The sequence below is a fragment of the Hippocampus zosterae genome, chromosome 4 (assembly GCF_025434085.1).
Source record: "Hippocampus zosterae strain Florida chromosome 4, ASM2543408v3, whole genome shotgun sequence".
NCBI lineage: Eukaryota > Metazoa > Chordata > Actinopteri > Syngnathiformes > Syngnathidae > Hippocampus > Hippocampus zosterae.
Window position 1 is genome coordinate 13,236,159 of NC_067454.1, and position 18,651 is coordinate 13,254,809.

General features: G+C 41.9%; 1 protein-coding gene across 2 annotated transcripts in view; it reads left to right on the top strand.

Annotated features, from left to right (window-relative positions):
* The window catches only part of kiaa1549lb (KIAA1549-like b), a 54,518-nt gene that overhangs the window by 32,650 nt on the left and 3,217 nt on the right, over positions 1-18,651 (top strand). For both annotated transcript variants that reach the window (XM_052063462.1, XM_052063463.1), the window contains 14 exons: positions 3,246-3,305; positions 4,534-4,685; positions 5,788-5,959; positions 6,772-6,935; positions 8,785-8,820; positions 10,795-10,985; positions 12,208-12,338; positions 13,029-13,147; positions 13,895-14,100; positions 14,598-14,730; positions 16,288-16,662; positions 17,664-17,758; positions 18,041-18,189; positions 18,285-18,436. In XM_052063462.1, coding sequence (XP_051919422.1) covers positions 3,246-3,305; positions 4,534-4,685; positions 5,788-5,959; positions 6,772-6,935; positions 8,785-8,820; positions 10,795-10,985; positions 12,208-12,338; positions 13,029-13,147; positions 13,895-14,100; positions 14,598-14,730; positions 16,288-16,662; positions 17,664-17,758; positions 18,041-18,189; positions 18,285-18,436 — 2,135 coding nt within the window. The remainder of the gene's footprint in view (positions 1-3,245; positions 3,306-4,533; positions 4,686-5,787; positions 5,960-6,771; positions 6,936-8,784; positions 8,821-10,794; positions 10,986-12,207; positions 12,339-13,028; positions 13,148-13,894; positions 14,101-14,597; positions 14,731-16,287; positions 16,663-17,663; positions 17,759-18,040; positions 18,190-18,284; positions 18,437-18,651) is intronic.

Here is an 18,651-nt window from a genome sequence, read left to right on the forward strand (position 1 = left end):
TAAAACAGCATTCCCGTAGAGACCCAATGTGCCGTCTGCTCCCATTCCATAGGAAGCGTCAACTGCTTTGAGTCAAATGCAAAATCATTTGGTCTAACAAGAAGCAATTTTAAAACCAATTTTCTAAGCCCGGAGAGAAAATTATTTCTTTAACTTCATGATAACAGCAAGATCATCTACAAAATGAATGTTGCAAAGCTGAGGTGACATATTCTTACTTCTCTGAGATGCAAGAGAGTAGTTTCGTGTCAAACACAAACAGCATCGCTTGAGGGGATACACTGAAAGGCTATATAAAAAAAGTACATAGACTGTTTTATTTTGCATTTATTTTTTACAGTGGATATTGAAATGTACCACAAACTGCTCTATGTGGCAATAGAGATGTCAGTATTTCACACTCCACTAAGCTATTTGGAATAATGCCATGATTTTGCTGTCAAGTCTGCCGCAAGTCAAATTGTCTCTGCACACAAAACAATTCCAAGCTCATCAGCAACCTCAGCAAAGTTTTTGTTCACGTTTGACTGGAACACTTTGATCTTGGTCCTTGTAAGCGGTCTCAAAAGCAATATGAATCAGGACCTTCATTTAAAGAAGACGTTAGAATAGAACCAGAATGCATTTTTTTTAATTTAAAATTTCACTACAAGCATTATCGTGAATCAACTATTGACATATGGCAGTTGTGTTTACACCGAGTGTGGCGATGTATCTGAATTGCTCTTAATGATCATTGAATTAAGCTCTCATTAAAATTACATTAGGGAATGAGTTTGCCTCCAAACTGTTTTGGTGCCAAGAAGGAAAGGAAGACTACAAAGTGTAAGAAAAAGGCTCACCATGAAACAAAACCGCAAATGAGGGGATGCGTGTTTTTCAATTTGTCCTTCGGTGACTTCACTGCTGCTCGCAGGAAGTGTGACTCCCTCCTCACGTCCAAGTCAATATGTCCTGGCAATAATTAACAGCAGGTGATTCTCTCACCGCCGTTGGATTTGGCTCAAACAACCTGGAAAAACCACTATCTCCCACAGTGCCTTTTGACAACACAGAACGCGCCACTGGTTCTGTAGTGCCCGATGTGGGCTTGGCCTGGCTCTCAGCCACTTTACTCCCACTTTACTTCACTTTCCCTCAAGTGGAATGCATTGCAAGCCGCATGTCTATTTTGATCCGAAACAATGGATCTACCACCAGGTGTAAAATTCGTCACCCATACTTCTGGGTGGCAATAAGTCAAGCCTTCTCAGAGGAAACAAACCCTTTACATGTCATTTGACCAAGGCATAATGTTGATTTGAAAAAAAAGAGGAGAAAATTATTTTCTTTCATTCTCCTTTCGTAGGATACACACAAAATGTCCTGTTGGCTTCATGTTGACGTTTTTGAGTGGAAATAAAATGTTTGGGGGATAGCTTGCGGTGCAACCCCAAACACAACGGGTTTAGTCATCGTTTCCAGGTCAGTTCAGAGTTAGTTACTTACGTTCTACCACTCAGAAGTATCCTGATGCCTTTCATATACAAAAATGATGATACGGGGTATTGTTATGTCATATATGTGGAGAGTTATGGATAAAAAAAATAGTGTAATTACTCTCATCCAGGCTCAAATTTAAAAGCTCCTTGAAGCCAAATCCCACCAATGGGCAGCTATTTCCGCAACATTCCTAAGCTGGTATTTGGGGGCTTACAAGATCAGCCTCCCATTAAAATAAATTGACAAAGACCCAATTATTAATGGCCATGAGAAGGTAAAAACTGCTAACTTTGCATCATCAAATCGGATATAAAAATGCTGACATTGCCTTGACGTAGAGATAACCTAATTGATGCGTTTCTACGAGTGTTGTGTGCATACAGCAATTTGAGGAATACCCCAGTGCAATTGAGCAGCTAGAGGAACCGGGTCCTGTGTAGTTTTGGACAGCTTGAGTCTGCATGCTTTAAAAATGGCATCCTGCCGGTTCGCAAAATAGCACCTTGGGGAAACACGGAAAAGAAGTCGATACGGAGGAAGACTTGATCACACCATGGTTTGTCGCCAAGACTTTCTATAATCTGAGTCTTCTGAGCATCCACCGTGAGAATTGGATGAACAGTGTGCATAAACCATGCTTTTAATACACAGATGGTCAAAACATCATCTTTTTCTTGGCTTTCTGACAGTTCGTTGTTCTGCAACAATTTCAAATTTAGACTACCAACACCTACAGGACTGAGAAAGAACAGCAAAGTCCAGTCATCGCTCTTAGGCTGTGATTAACTGGAGATTTGGAACACCTCTCATCGTAATGGATCCACAGCACTGTCTTTAATCCAAGACCCAATCCAGATGCTTCAACGCTACCTTTGACCCAAATAATTGAACTGATTTTACGTCGAGCCCCGTAGCTACAGTATGTTTTTTCAATGTTGAATTTCCATCCTCAATCTTTTCCTCAGCCACCGTTATGCTGCTTTACTACTGCCGTGATGCCCGAGTGTAACATGAGTCTGCTTTCGCAGGCCACGCAATGCAGCGTCCCTTGCAAAAGCTTTCAGCAGCCCACAGCGCAGCAGTTTAATCAAGCAGGAAATAGATGTAAAAAGAACAAGGCATCAACCGGAGCTTAAGCAGCCGAGCGCTCCCCTTGCTGCTGTGTTTGTCTAACACGCAGCCAGATATTATTCAGATATTTGACAACTCGTAACCAGATTACAATGATTAAATCCCCAACTCACACGGAACATTTCTTGTTTGAACGACTGTTGATGTCAGAAACACAAAGCAATCGAATTATGACTGAAATGACAAAGAAATGTGTTGACGAGCAGTTTGGATTTTATTTTCAGCCATATTTGAGGAAATATCCTGCAGGAGTCTTTAAGTTTTTATAAGCTTTAGTTTCATTTGATAGGGTGTCAAAAACCACTTCTAATGTCTGAAAAAAAGTTGAACTATAAACTGACCCAAGTCTCTATACATATAATTTGATTTGAGTTTAAAGACTTAATATTTTCAAAGAATGAAATCAGAGCTACCTCTCCGACCTTTAAAAAATAAAATATAAAATAATAATAATAATAATGAATCACCTTTCTGTATTGTACTGTATGGATATAAGTCATTTTGAATATATTTAATACTTCGTAAGATATGAAATTACAGAACATATTCAAAACAGTAAAACTTAACAACTTCATTGTTAGATTTCAGTGAAATGGGTTAAATACAATATATATTTGTGTTTACCTTTTCAGCACTGGAGTATCACAACCTGAACACCTCTATTGCCACCAGGGACTTTTGGGTTATCACAGGTAAGAGTATTAATTCATTAGTAAGATTGTTTTCTATTTCCCCCTTCTACTTCAGGTTGTGTGTCGAAATCCGCGGCACTTGTTGAAGTGTGTGCACATTTAATGTGCATTCTGAGACAATTCTTTTTCTCTCATACAGTTGCAGGCCAGGTTCTTACTAGTCCTCTGTTAATGGACCAAAATGCTTCTCTCTCAATCTGAACTTTCTGCGATGTGCGGCCTTATCTTTTCAAGGTCTTCTACTTGATAATATTTGGTGACATTCAACCAGTGTTATTATAGTAAACTATCAAAATCATCAAACCTAAAATTGGGAAAAAAATCGTAAACAAAATAACATGAAAACAGAAAATGCTTTAAAAAATAAAATAAAAACTAAAGTACCTCAAAGTGACAAGAATGAAAATGTCCTTAATTTTCGTCCTTGCCATTTAATATCACACATCACTGGGTCAAAGTGATCAGTGGCCAGATCCGGCCCCCCACATTATTTTATGTGGCCCACGGGGGCAAATCATGTCTGTCAACTATCATGATTCATGCTGAAATCTGCACCAAAATGTCAAATTGTTATGGGTAATAAATAAATAAATAAATCCTTCCTCCGAAGGAAGCCGTAACTCCAAAGTGGCCCGCAACAAAAAAGGAGTTTGATACCCCTGTCATACATCAAAATTCCGGGTTCATTTTAAAGGTATTTATTTCGATATTGCTATACATCAGCAAAGAAGGAAGGTGTAAGTTTTGAGAATTGCAATTTACATTACTTACACAATACATGGTGAGCTTTTGTTTCCCCTTTTACTCAACAAATACACCATATTTTTATAAAACTAATACTAAAACTAATAAAACAAACTTTAGACAACGTCTTTTGGAAAAAAAACAACACTTAGAAAAACTAACAGACCGTCTCTAAAAATGAATTAAAAATTAACTGAAACAACAAAAGTAAAAATAAATTAAAAACTAGTTATCAGGAAAAATTTGAAACTATTATTACCCTGATTTAAGGTACAGGCCTTATGACTCTCAATAAAATGAAACAACTTTAAGATACACAAGCTGATCAGTGAATGAGTGGAGGTAATAAGTAGTAGGACTCACTTGCTGGTTCTAAAATCAAATCAAATCCCCAACTTTTGCAATGGCATTCTGTACATGTCTCATTTCGCCTCTGTGTCTAACAGATTTTTAACTCGCGCTCCTATGTTGTCTCCGTTCACAGTAATCCAGGATGTTGATAACGCCAGCCTGGCCGAACTGTACCAAAGCTTTGCCAGTCTGATGGAACAACGGCTTGCCGAGTTGTTTGTGTTGGCAGGCCAGCAGGGCACTCGCTTCAAACGAGCCACTGCTGTCGGCAGTTACACTGTCCAGGTATGATAAGAGATAGTCGTTCGTGGGAGTTAGCGGCTCTCGGTTGCTCTGAAAGAAAGAATCATGTATAATAGATGCCACTGAGTGCCCCACATGAATTTATAGCATGCAGTGAGAATGTTTGTTTGCCTCACAGCATCAAGGGTCAGATTAGGATGTTGTTTCAGATCTAAGTTTGGACCCTACTGCCTGAACTTTGCACGTTCTCCCTCTCCTTGCATGGGTTCTCTCCAGTTACTCAGGCTTTGTCCGAGAGTTCAGAAACATATTCGTTACATCGACACCTGCAATATCCATGGCATCCACTCAGTTTTTTCACGAGCCAGTAACGCTTTTTCATTCGCACTATTCCTGCAAAGTTTGATACCAATAGAACGACTTGGACTCCTACTATTTGCTCGTTCGTCGATCGTTTTGTGCTCAAGACTACACAGTTCGAGACAGAGACCAATACCTTTTGGCAGTCAAGTCCGAGACAAGACCAAGACCTTCAAAATGTGGTTTTAAGACCTGTCTCGAGACCAAGACTGGTCTTGAGTGTTGTTACAAGACTATTGGTTGGGCCATTGTAATACATGACGATGCACAGTTAGCAATGAGAAAAACGAACCCCATATCCTAACCTTCAATCTATTGTTGTGCCGTCACTCTATACACTGCAATTACACTTTACAAGCTCTACTTGTCTAGGTGTCCTCAGTCTTCACTCAGACATACAGTGAATCCTCATTACTAGTTCTTTGCATGCATCCTTCAGAGTGATGGATTCAGCGCAGTGCTATTTATTTATTTATTTATTTATTTAATTTGTCAGTTTCCCAAAGTAGCATTTTGTAGTGCAAAAAATGACTGCTCCAAACCGATTTGTGTCGAGTTGAGCCAAGTCACTACTGTGCAGTGGAAAAGGTGCATTCATTGCCCGTAATTGTAATTGTGAATATGAATGGCTGGTACAGTTGAGTTTGTTTTGCGGATTTCCTGGATGGGTTCTCGCTTGTGTGTGACCCTAATCATCAAAACAACGCTTGTTTGTATTGTTTATTTATTTTTTAAATAGCAGCACACGATGTTGTTTTGATGTTCTACTGTTTCGTCTGTTCAGATGGTGAGTCTCAGAAGAGTGCCGGGAATAAAGAATCCAGCAGAGATGACCTACTACGTGCAGAACAATGGCATTCCTCTAGCAGGAGTGTCAGCTGCCAAGGTGCTCAACACGGTGGATTCTCAGACCATGGCGCTCACCCTGGGCTACTTTGTTCAACTGCAAGCAGAACGTAAGTAAGCAACAGCAGCCTTTAAGTGTTTGACAAGTGGACGTTGACAACCTCAAACCACATATGGGGTTTAGAAAGAAGAGCTTCGGAAAGCTTTGTGTTCTATAATCTCTCTGAAAGGCTGCCGGCCGGACATTGTTGGCACAGGCTGCAGAGCTTGGTGAACAGAACAAGAGGAAGACAGTCCAGACAGTTAAGAGCTGATAGCATTCTCTCATACAGTAAAGTGTTGCCCAAAATAGACTTGACATTAGGTTGAGCTGAATGTGGAGTATTTTAGCGTGGGTACAATTGCCACATCTGCATGTTTTAGGAGGCTAATGTAGCCATGTATTATATTATCCATTGATCAAGCACATCATTCGTTAGGCCCACTTGTGCGTTGTACCACGCTGTATAATTTTGAACATGACATTGAGTATGCAACTGCCGAAAGAGTGAAACCCCGCATTTTGCTGGGGGTAGTGACTGTCGACACCCCACCAAAAAATGTTGTAATTGCCTGCAGATGCCTCTCATTGAAGCTCCTCAACTCACTCCAAAACAGTTCCTTGAAGGTCACAGGCACTCAATGTTGGTTTTCAGCCTTGCCGTTTACGTGCAGTGACTTCTCCAGATTCTACGAACCTTTTGACGATGTTATGGTCCGTAGATAATGAATTCCCCAAATTCCTATAACTATACATGATTCATGATTGAACATTAAAATGGACAATGCTGAACCAATCGTTAAAAAATAGTGGCCACTTCATTAAAAACATGATTGTTGCAATAAAATGATGACAGCAATGATAATGTTTTACATTCCTCAGCCGTGGTCAAGAACCCTCCAAATAACCTTTGGATCATCGCTGCAGTGTTGGCTCCCATCGCTGTTGTGACACTCATCATTCTCATAACTACAGCTGTGCTATGCAGAAGAAACAAAAAGGACTACAAAGCGGATGCAATTGGAAACCTGAATCCACGAGCTAAGGTAAATGTGTAGTAATCATAAATTGAATTGCATCCATGCATATCAACCATCCATTCAAACACTCCATGAAATATTTCTTTCTGAAATAATTACAGATCATGTAAGACCCAATTGCTGCTACAATATTGTTGCTTTAATTTGAACTTTATTTAAAATTCTGAGTTTCCATTACTTTTCCCCATTCGCTACCTAAACACAATCCTTATCATGCATCATAAGAGCCATCCTGAACATATTATATTGAAAAGTCCAAGTTATATTATATATATATATATATATATCGCCATCCTGGGGGCTATGTAGCGTGAGAGAGGGGGACGGGTCGCAACCCCGCCCCCGCACTTCGACCCCGTGGCCAGGGTCCACGGCAGCGCGGTGGCCGACGGTGGTGGTCCAGGGGGTCTACAGCACCCGAGGTTGAACCGAGGGTGCGCCGGGCCCTGTGTTTTATTTTGAAGGGTGGGCATTCCTTCATAACCCAAGGTGGATGGTCCGCTTGGGGATCCGGTCCGCCGCCTTGCTAGGCGCTTAACGCCAGGACTGCGGTGGATTTGTATACCGCCGGACGCGGTCCCGCGGGATTTTGCTGACCCGAAGGTCATTACCACTTCGCACCAACTCTCCAGTGATAAAGTCCCGTCAATTCGGCGTGGAGGCTCCCTGACGGACTTCACTGCGATCCACTAGGAATTGGCGACGGTTTGATCCGCACCTTTGAGCCTAGGGATCGCGGTGCATTCTATCTCATAAAGTTTCCACCGCCGATCTCTTGCTTGTATCGGTTGGTGAGGCGGTGTGCCTGCAAGGTGAGTTTGGAAAGAACGCCAAAGAGTCCGCGCAGATGAAACTGAAACTGGCGCTCCAGGTCGGCGTTGTCTATATATATATATATATATATATATATATATATATATATATATATATATATATGTATACATATGTTTATATATATATACCGAAACATCTGTGCGGAGTATGGACTGGAAACCCCAAGGTCAAAATGGGAAACACCTCCGAAGGTGGTGGAGAATGACAGAGCGAAGATCCTGTGGGACTTCCAGATCCAGACTGACAAGATGGTAATGGCGAACCAACCAGATATCGTGATCATAGATAAAGGGCAGAGGAAAGCCGTTGTAGTGGATGTAGCAGTCCCAAGTGATGGAAACATCAGGAAGAAGGAACACGAGAAACTCGAGAAATACCAAGGGCTCAGAGAGGAGCTGGAGAGAGCCTGGAAGGTAAAGGTGACAGTCGTGCCTGTGGTGGTCGGAGCACTCGGGGCAGTGACCCCCAAACTAGATGAGTGGTTGCAACAGATCCCGGGAACAACATCGGACATCTCAGTCCAGAAATGTGCAGTGCTGGGAACAGCAAGGATACTGCGCAGAACCCTCAAGCTTCCTGGCCTCTGGTAGAGGACCCGAGCTGAATGAGGGACGGACACCACCCGAAGGGTGAGATGAGGATTTTTTTTATATATATATATATATATATATATATATATATATATATATATAGTATGTGCCCCGTGATTGAGTGGCAACAAGTCAGCATTTCACGCAAAGTCAGTTGAGCTCGCCAAGTGGAATAGAAAATGTATGGGGTATGGGTTGAAAAAAATAGCTTCATGACATCACGAAAATAGATATAACGAGATGATAAAAAAAGAATAATTAAAACATCAAACGACGATTTATTACATAATTGATGTAGCTTTTAGATTCATACTATCATCCATTCCCCCTATCCAATCCATCATTCCACTTTTATTTATTCTTCTATAATTAAAATGAGATGCCTGTAGCTACCGACTATGTCCCGTTAAAACACTTTTCTTCACTTTCAGATGGCATACCGGAGGGACGTCAACTACTATCATCAGGTACAACAATTTCTCTCTTAGCATGGCGTCAAATGAGCGCTTCGAAGGAACTATCTCCACTGCCGTATTTTGTGCCGTGTTGATGAAAAATACCAACAAAGCAGCCCACTGGAGCTCGAACGCGTTTTTTACAATGGGATTCTCTTGGATGAAAGACAATTGGCCTCAAGCAATCTCCAGATGTTACTTGACAGATCCAGCCAGCTTTTACACAGAGTGTTTATGAAGCACAAGTGTGTGAATTTATAAGATTGCAAAGAAGCAGGGTGTCGATCTATCCCGCTCAAACTCCTCTGAGCATCTCCCACGTACTGTCATTTTTGCTTAGACTGGCTTCTCTTCACCCGAATGGATCGGTGTAGATGAACGAAAACAAAAAGTGACACCCTCAGCACATTCTGCTGCTTTATTGATACTAATAAAAATCGTACACTACCTTCTGTAATCCGCAGTTATTACAGTGGTACAATTGATCCCTATGCGATCCTCACATGTAAAAACACCCACAAAGTGATTTCCCGTAGAATAAAAACAGTGATTGTTTTACTCTGTCAGATGCTGTGGTCAATGCATATGTTATTGCGCTAGCAATTTATTTCAAATGAACTCAATGTGGCTCAACATTCAATGATTTCTATAGCCTGTATGAGGGTGTGCACTAATACAAAAAGAGAGCTTGTTCAGTGAAGTGTCACATTGATTTTGCAACGCTGGATAGATGCATTTGAAGCATGCATTTTTCACTCTGAGCGATTGTGTGTGCGTGCGTGCACGGGATGGCTATACTTTCTCAATACAAACAGTAAATCATTGTTCCTCCGTGCCCCCTAGTGTATTTTAATGTTTAACTCCATCATTATATTTTTTATGAAAACTTGCCAATCTCATTTTATCATCACCCACTGTGAGTGTTTATTGGATTTGAAGTTGGAAGAAGATGAAAAGGGCTTTAGTTAAATCAATTTATCTTTTCCGGTTGAAGGCATAGCAGTGGGGTAAAAAGATTTTTTTTCACCGTCAACCCCCCCCACACTTAATTTCTCTAGAACCACAAGTAACATTTATTGACAGCTATTATTAGACAGCAGAGTTCATTCTTGTAAATACCTTTACTACATTATCTACTTTTGGTATATTTTAAATACCTTCCCCCCGAAGGCATTGAACTTTCAGATATAAAGCAACAGCGGCAAACTTTGTCAGCAGAAGATCAAATTAACTGACCAAACCATTTGTATCGATGTTCTCCTTCTTTCTGTGACTCTTCCAGTCTCTCTGTACCTCGGTTGCAACTTCGTGGTGTCCTCAGGTTTGAAGCCTCGCAGTGGCACAGAAGTGCTCAGTTGTTGGGTTTAGCTTTGGTTTCATGATGTGAAAATGTGAACAACTTGATACAGAGGACTGTTCAAACAGTAATGCTTACTGAAATATATTCTTCGATTAAGGACTCAAACTCTGTTCGGCTCCTTGTTAGAGAATAAGTTGGTAAAAAGTACTGAAACAGTTGGACATGTGCATTCAAAGGTTCAGAAAATTTCAAAAAATAAGTTCACTTGTAAAGGTTGAGAGAATTTTAGGTCTATGTTGAAATTTCACTTTTCTAGCCGAATATCACAAACTTGATCTGTTGACAGGTTTAAATATGCATTTGGAACCAAGAAGGACAAGGCCATAAGCAACAGAAACCATGCCAATAAATGTACACGCTCAAGACAGAACTGGTCTGTGTTGTTACAAATTTTCCTCAAAATGAACACTGATCATTATAATGTGTAACAACATTTGAACAAGCATTGCAAACAGCAAGCCATAGCGCTGCTATTGTGTTAAAACAACATGAAGTGCCACCGCCAATATTATGGATACGATGAGGAACATGATTTGATGCTATTGGTTCCAAAGTAAAATACTTTACCAACTTCACATTGATTCTTTCTTGCAAACTTCTTTTCCATTTTTTCCCCCCACCCATAGCCAGTTCAAGGTTTTGACTATGCGAAGCAGCATTTGGGGCAACAGGGAGGAGACGAGGAGACCCTACCTGCTGGTCAAGATACTTTGATGTTGTCCTTGAAAATTCGCGATGCACCACTTTCGCTGGAGAAGACCTTGAAACCCGAGGGCACAGTCAACAAGGCGAACCTCGCCAGTGACAAATACAAAAGGTATTTTCACCGCCATGCAAATTACCTTGTTTCAAAATGGAAACCCCGCAAAATGCCCTGGCTCACTCAGAGAAGTCAAAGCGTGCCCTACTAATGCCATAATGTTGAATAATACACAGACGTGTGCAGAGATCGATGCGTGTGGCCGGATCAAATGGATTATTTTGCTTATTTTGTGGCAAAGAAGCGCTGTTCTTTAAAGGCATGCTTGGATAAGTTGGTCGTGTAACTTGTAGTTGGACCAATATCTAATAATATAGCCCTCATTGAACACCTCAGTAATGGTTTATCGGTGGCATATATGCAGTACTGTCCAGCGGCCGATACAGCTAACGTAAGAACTCAAACATATATTTTTGTTCAGTGTCACTGAATAGTGCAGGGTGGATGTAAATGAATCATTAGAGGATGATTTGAAAGAAATGTGCAATATCATGAGTGCAGTTCGGAAGGCTTAATTTTGACCAATCATTTCAAATACTTACATAATGTAGTTTCTCTCCAATGCCAAATAAAGTCACCGTTATCTGCACTAAGCTTCATCGTCCCTAAAGATTTTTCATCCTGCCATTCCCTTCATCCCATTAGTCACGATTCCACATATCTGTTCACCGAACTTCTCCCTCGCACGCAGCCAATGTAAATGTATTCTCTACGTCTCTATTAGTTATCACACAGTGCACGTCTTTGTTGAGGCCATGCTGCGCCGCCTCAACGGGAGCAGGGAGGGCATCCTCTGTTCCTCTGTTTCTCTCTTCGCCGTTATCATTCTTAGCAGACAAATAAGGGATGGACTGCGGCGCTTTGATGTCACTGTTGGCGCGGCTCTGATTCCAGCCTCATTGCAGCATTTAAAGCGTTTAACACGGTGTGAAAAGATCAAGCGTTTGTCTCATTACGGGAAAAATAATGTTCTGCTATTTCATCTTTTTAAATGTAGTGGACGCATCTATGCATGTGCATGTATGTCGAATTTTGTTCCTTGATAAGCAACTCAAGTTGCTGAGCGATTGAACAGTCCTGTATCGTTTTGGACTGCTGTTGCTTGAAACAAAGAAAAAACATAGTGTTGCAGAAGTCTCTTCTTATAACAAACAATTGCCAGCATAATTGAATTTCTTTCAAAAGGTGAGACTGTTAAAGGGAAGGGTGACAGAACCTGGCTGTGAGCTCGATTTTCGGGAGAGCTCACCGCCTCTCCTGTTGCTATGGTTACTTGCAGCAAGTTGTTGAGTGAGGACGGTTCCGTCATCAACAGCGAATCAGAGCTGCGGAATTCCATCCGGGGCTTGGCGGCGCCGAAAATCACAGCGCAGCAGAAACCGATAAAGGAGGAGACGCGCAAGAGAGACGGTGAGCGTCACGTGCATGCACGGGGAAGGGGAGGTGGCTGGAGGTGGTGTGGGGGGGCAGTGTGAATACAAAATCATTCATGCTTCTTACCACAAGGTCATGTGGTCGTGTGACAATCACATCCTGGTTTGTACGCGACATGCAAATATAGGCTCACATATAAAACGATTTCCTCCTTTCATTTGTGATAACAGAATTTTTTTCACTTAGCTTTATGCAGAGATTGACGTGATGTTTTTTTTTTTTTGCATAAAAAGCACCCATTAATGATACTGATCATACAGCATGTCACCAGTGGATGCTGTGAAACGAGCCCCTCGACGATGACAAATGATATATGAACAAGCCCAGATCTCACACAGAATTTTGTGAGACGAGATCACTGTTATTTCAGTGTGTGCATTCCTTTTTGTGTCATTTTCATTTGGTGGCGTGCAGTGAGATTTTTTTCGAATGAAAAGGCGCACTGTCAAAACAAAGGTTGGGAAATATTGTCCCGCTTGAAGCAGCAGACTTGTTGAGACTGAATTAACATCTGCTGGTTGCCGCAAAGCGCACTCTCGTTTGCTTCAATCGCTTGTCTATCAGAGGCAAGGTCAGGAATTTAGCTTTCAGGCCGTAGACTGTGTCCATGTTCTCCGTGATTCACAAAATACTGATTTGTGAATGAATGTATTCTCTGTTCTTCAGATCCATACGATACATCCTCTGGCTCCCTGCAGCTCATTTCAATAAAGCCCATGACAGCTCAGCTCAACTACTCGCAACATGTTTCTTCTGACCGTGACTCAGCCATGCTCAACGGAGAGGTAAATTCATTCACATAAACGCAAGCCTAGACATTTAGTTGTTTCTGCCTTTCAATATGTTTTGATTGATTTCCTATTATGAGCATGATTTTTATGATGTTTGCTGAGGTGGTTATGTTGTGATGAGTATTTGTTTGTACTCCACCGCCCGTCCCTTTTGTGAAGGATGAATCTCAGTACACGCATAAATGTGCATCTGAATTAATTTAATTGATCTGCTTTTGGATTTCAATATTGTATATAAATAGAACTATATACGGAGTCTGAAGCGGGAAAGTAGAATCAATTTAACTCCAGACGTAATTCAGTTTGTGCATCGAGTAGATTCAATTTGTCCGAGTGACCTGGAGCCTATCGCAACTAAGTTTGGGCGTGAGGTGGGTTGCACCCAGGACTGGTTGTCAACCACTCACAGGGCATATTTTGATTAAAAAAACAAAACAAAAAAAACATTGACACTCACCTTCTCACCTATGGAGAATGTAGAGTTTTGAATTCACCTGGCTTGTTGTTTTTGGCATGTGGACTGTCGAAATTGCATTTTGTTGAAAGGAAGGAAAATTCAGGAAGCCATTACTTTAGGAATGCCTTCGGCCATTGATTTCATAGGTTTGACATTTTTTAAGCCTAGATGAAGGTCTATATCCCGAGTGCCCATGTATTAGTATGCAGCAAAAACTCAGTTGGCCTTTTTTAACAAGTCTTCAAAAAGTTTTTATTGTGCCACTCTCTCCTCCACTCACATAGGTGAACGTAGCCCTCAAGCAGGGGTCGGACATCGAACAATACAGAAACAAGCTGAGACTCAAGGCCAAGAAGAGATATTATGACATTCCTCCAATGGATGGTAGCAGCTACAGCAGCCATGCCCTCTCGCAAAAACAGCAGCATGGCCACGAGAGGGCAGATCTTGAGGAAGAGCGAAATTCCACCTACGTCAAGTCTCACGTGAGGTGAGGGAGAGTGGGCAACATGAATGGATATTGCGTAAACAGAAAGCTAAATTTGGGATTCAAAAAGAAGCACATACTGTATATGAGCCACACACGCGGGCCTCCCCCCCCCCCATCCCCTTCCCAAAGGTAAACTTTAATGTAACTCGTGTATTAAATCTATTTTATCGCTTTTAATGTGAGCAATCCTTCAGTGAAATCCATATAACTGCAATTAAATCATACTCTACTCCCAACTTGTTTATGTTTTCTGGCATCATAAAACCACCTGTCAAGCTCACAGGACACTAAAATAAATGAATTGATTTGTTCCGAATGCGCTCTCTTTATTGCTAGGCTGTTCCTAATATACTAAAGCTGTGTTTAACGGCTACACTGCCTAAATGTGGAACCAAATGCTGTATGACATCGGTGTGGAAATAATGCAAACTCTAAATACATGGATTATCTGTTTGCTGTAGCAATTTGCTACTTGATTTTTCAAATGTATCCTACAGGAAAAATCAGATGGGGCAGATGTCGTATCGCAGCAGGCAGAGCCTCAATAGTCCAAGTCCTGGAGGAACAGAGATGGATTTGCTTGTGATGAGGGAGAGACCCAGGAAAGGCATCCGAAACAGCGGCTATGATGTAAGTCCCATCCGCATTCCAAAGCTACTTCATGCCATCAACTACCTTACCATAACTTCAACGTACTACAATTAACACAATATAGATCCATACCATCAACTGGGATTGGCTCCAGCACACCCGCGATCCTTGTGTGAATATGTGGATTAGAAAATGGATGGATAGATGTCATACAGTAGTAAAAGGCAATAGTAAAAATAAAATCACTTGTCGGTCATCATTCTACTCCTGCACGTTCTTGTTCTATGACTGGACTGTTTTAGTAGTGAGGAAAACGCGTACATGGTAGTACATTCACTGCATTAGAAGGATGTTGAATGCATTGCCGGACAAAAAAAACAAAAACATTCACATTCTGTCGTCTGAGTATTGGCTCTTCAATTAACTGAAGAGACGCTCATACTACTCATACTGTACTCAATTTGTCATTCATCATAATTGGAATAATCTCAAATTATGTAACCGTTTTTAATCTAGTCACATGGGTGGTGAAAACAGGCCCAAAGCTTATCAGACATGACATGTCTTCTTGGCCTAGTTTACATTTCAAGTTGAGACGTGCCGCGCTCAGGTGCGGTCACTGTGTGCACCAATGCGCTGCTGGAAGACAGTGGATTCATTTATAATCTCAAATGAACATTTATAAGGGCTTGATGTAATGCATTTCCGTCTGACTGCTTCATGATGCCATCTTTTATTGTCCCATTATGGTTTCTGGCTCCCTGGTGTAATGGAGCAGACTCTTTCCGCTTGGTGTTTTTACTATGAGCTGTTCTTTTGTAAATCATGAGCAGTGATATCAGTGACTTAAATGCCGTTGCACCCCCCCCCCCCCCCATCCCCCACCCACCCACTTCCTTTGCATTTTGTCCAGCTTTGGAAAGCGATACATGCTCTATATGAGGTGTGATACAACAAAATGGAGCGACTATTAATTTGAAAATGTGGATGACAAATTTTAATGTCGGGCATCCGTGCTGATTTTATGCAGTACACTAAAGAGCAAAGACAAATAAAAATCACTCATCACTCACATGATTTTTTTTCAACTGATGCAGCCTGCAAACCAAGCCAATTGCACACACGCGCACACACACACACACACACACACACACACACACACACACACACACACACACATTCACAAATAAATTTCCTGGCTTGTTGATTCCAGTATGACCATTTTAGCTGCAAGCCCATCACTGCAGATGATTTTTCTGTTTCATGTTTCAGGGGGTACTGATTTAAGAGTTGTATGACAGTAGGTATCCCATGGCAACCTTTTATTTGCATAGGAAGTAGGGCAATCTTGACACGCTTTCACTTATCACCAGGAACACAGACTAGGTGAATTGTTTGGAAAGTGGGAACTGTGAAACGTATGGAGTGGTTATGATTTTCAATAATTGACGAAGAGAAAAACAAAGTGGGACATTCTTTCATCCGATGACTTATTGTTTTCAGTGAACATGTAATGCTTTTTACCATGTGATTCAGTAAGTTTGTAGTTGAGTTTCATTGCTTTTCATGTGTCGGCACTCTGCGTGTTTATTCCAGACTGAGCCTGAGTTGATAGAAGAGACGAATGTCGACCATTTAATGGATCAGAGGGGCTTCGTGTACGGCCGCGGTCTAAAAGGCCAGTCACAGACGTCCACCCTGAGCTCACAGCCATCCATTGATGAAGTGAGGCAGCAGATGCACCTGCTCCTGGAGGAGGCATTCAGTCTGGCCTCGGGGGGACACTCCACATCCGGGAGGCACTCCCACCACCACCGGCCCCCTTCTGATCACTACAGCGCCGTTCCAGCTTCACTTCCCTATGCAGATGTGGTGACCAGCGCCCCGGGCACGATCAGCTGTGGTCGTGGTGGACTGCAATGGAGCCCGTCTTATGGCGCAGATGTATACCAGTGCAGTTTGCCTAAACCAGTAAGCAGGATGAGATAATATAGGGTCTCTAAAGCCAGTGTGTCCAAACTAGAGCCCACGGGCCATTTGCAGCCTACCGTCCATTTTTTTACCGGCCTGCAACATATGATAAAATTAAGAATTGACACAACCCTGCTCAGTACAAGGGTGGCTCTATTCTTGTGGAGCACAGGGCTGTTGGTTCCTCAAAGATTCTGAAAAATCCTTGCTTTATTACCGAGGGGTTATTTATTTATTTATTTATTAGTGGAGACCGTATACAGCAGTGCCTTGAGATACCGGAGACATGATCAAAAAATTATGGAGACAGATTCCAAGTCATGGGCCTTTTTTTTATTTTGCTTTGACTTGGATGTATTTGACGAGCAGAAATTTTCGGGACCAGCGCTGTATGATGGCAGTTAACTCAACTCACTTCAGAACAAGCAGCAGCTGGCAGATAGAGAGTCTTAGTGTTAGATAGCTTTGTCTTAGTAAAGTCTGATTAGCTTAATACAAAAAAAAATGCAAAATGACTCAGATGCACTAATGAATAGCATCAGTGTCACGGTGATACACCCCATTAAGCAACGGATATTTGAACACAAACGGCAGAGCAACACATGCAGACATACAGCAATGCTGACAGTCATAGAGTATGTTATCATCTGCAAAGAAATTGACTGCTGCTTGCCAAGAAAGTGTGACTGTCGCATGAACTGACTTAGATTTTGGGCGAACATGAACTGAATGTAGTATATATCTTTCTGATGCGCGTTATAGTGAGTGCTCTGTATCTGATGTCTGTGAATGGTTTGTGAATAGCAATTTATTGCTGCACAATAGAGACTTCCAGGCGAAAAACACATCGGAAACGAGCCTTTGTGCCTTATTTGGCACCCCTAGCCACTCACAGCATGGCTGGCTGCATCATCAAAATGCGATGCATGTGGCCTTTGGAAGAAAAAGTTTGGACAACCCTTCAGAATCATGTTTAGGAGAGTTTCTCTTATCTCTTGTAGGCCTTTCACTTCACCCAGCTCCCTGAAATGGCAATTAGCTCGCCTCCTCCATTACCACCTCGCACTGGACCACCTCCCGGCACCTCCTTAAGACGGTAATGCTCATTAGGTTTCACTCATACGTACACATGCTGTCTGGTGCATCCCCAATGTAGATTCCCACTCGCACCCATTTGCGGAGACTTGATATCTTCAAGGTAATGTACTGTGACCAGCGTGATTTCAGGCCCTGTGTACATTTTAATATTGAACTAGTGCAGTGAGGTATGGCAGGAATGCTGATGAGCTAATTGCTCATCCGCACGGAGCGTGTCTGCCCTCTAGTGGGGCTTGCTTAGTATAATTCTGTGTTTATTTCTCGACAACTCCACACTCAGTTCCATCTCTGACCTGGGGCCCAAGGGGAAAAGCTCTCAGACATCTGTCACGGAAATGCAGACTCCACATGACAACAACCCATATGGGCAGAGCTCCCGGGCAGCACTTCCATCCATCACTATAGAGCAGCCTGTGTCCAACTACTCAGGTGAGTGGACAGTGAACCAAGGTGAAATTTTAAAAATAAGTCATGGTGTGGTTCCCCACTCTCCATGTTCTCACTCTCTCCTGGACTCTCTTCAGGAAACCCAATCACAGCCGTCTATTCCATCCCAGCCAGCAGGCCGGGCTACTCGGACTATTTCGTCTCTGCCTCGCCCACCTCCTACCACAGCCCCTCTTGGATGTCCTATCCTCCAGAACCGGAAGATGTTTCGCATCAGTGGGCAGACCCTGTATGACATTTTAATTCATTGAATTCATGTGTTTATTAGAAATGTATATTGGGGGAAGGGGATAGCCCTCCATAATATTGTAATTCATAAAAACACACAGGATAGACATAATTAAATAAAATTAAAAAGTATTAAGCAGTTTTTGTGACACTCCATAAATTGAATCACTATTGTGCTGCTTATTCTGGTGTGGCACTCTTGGCCATCTGGGGGCA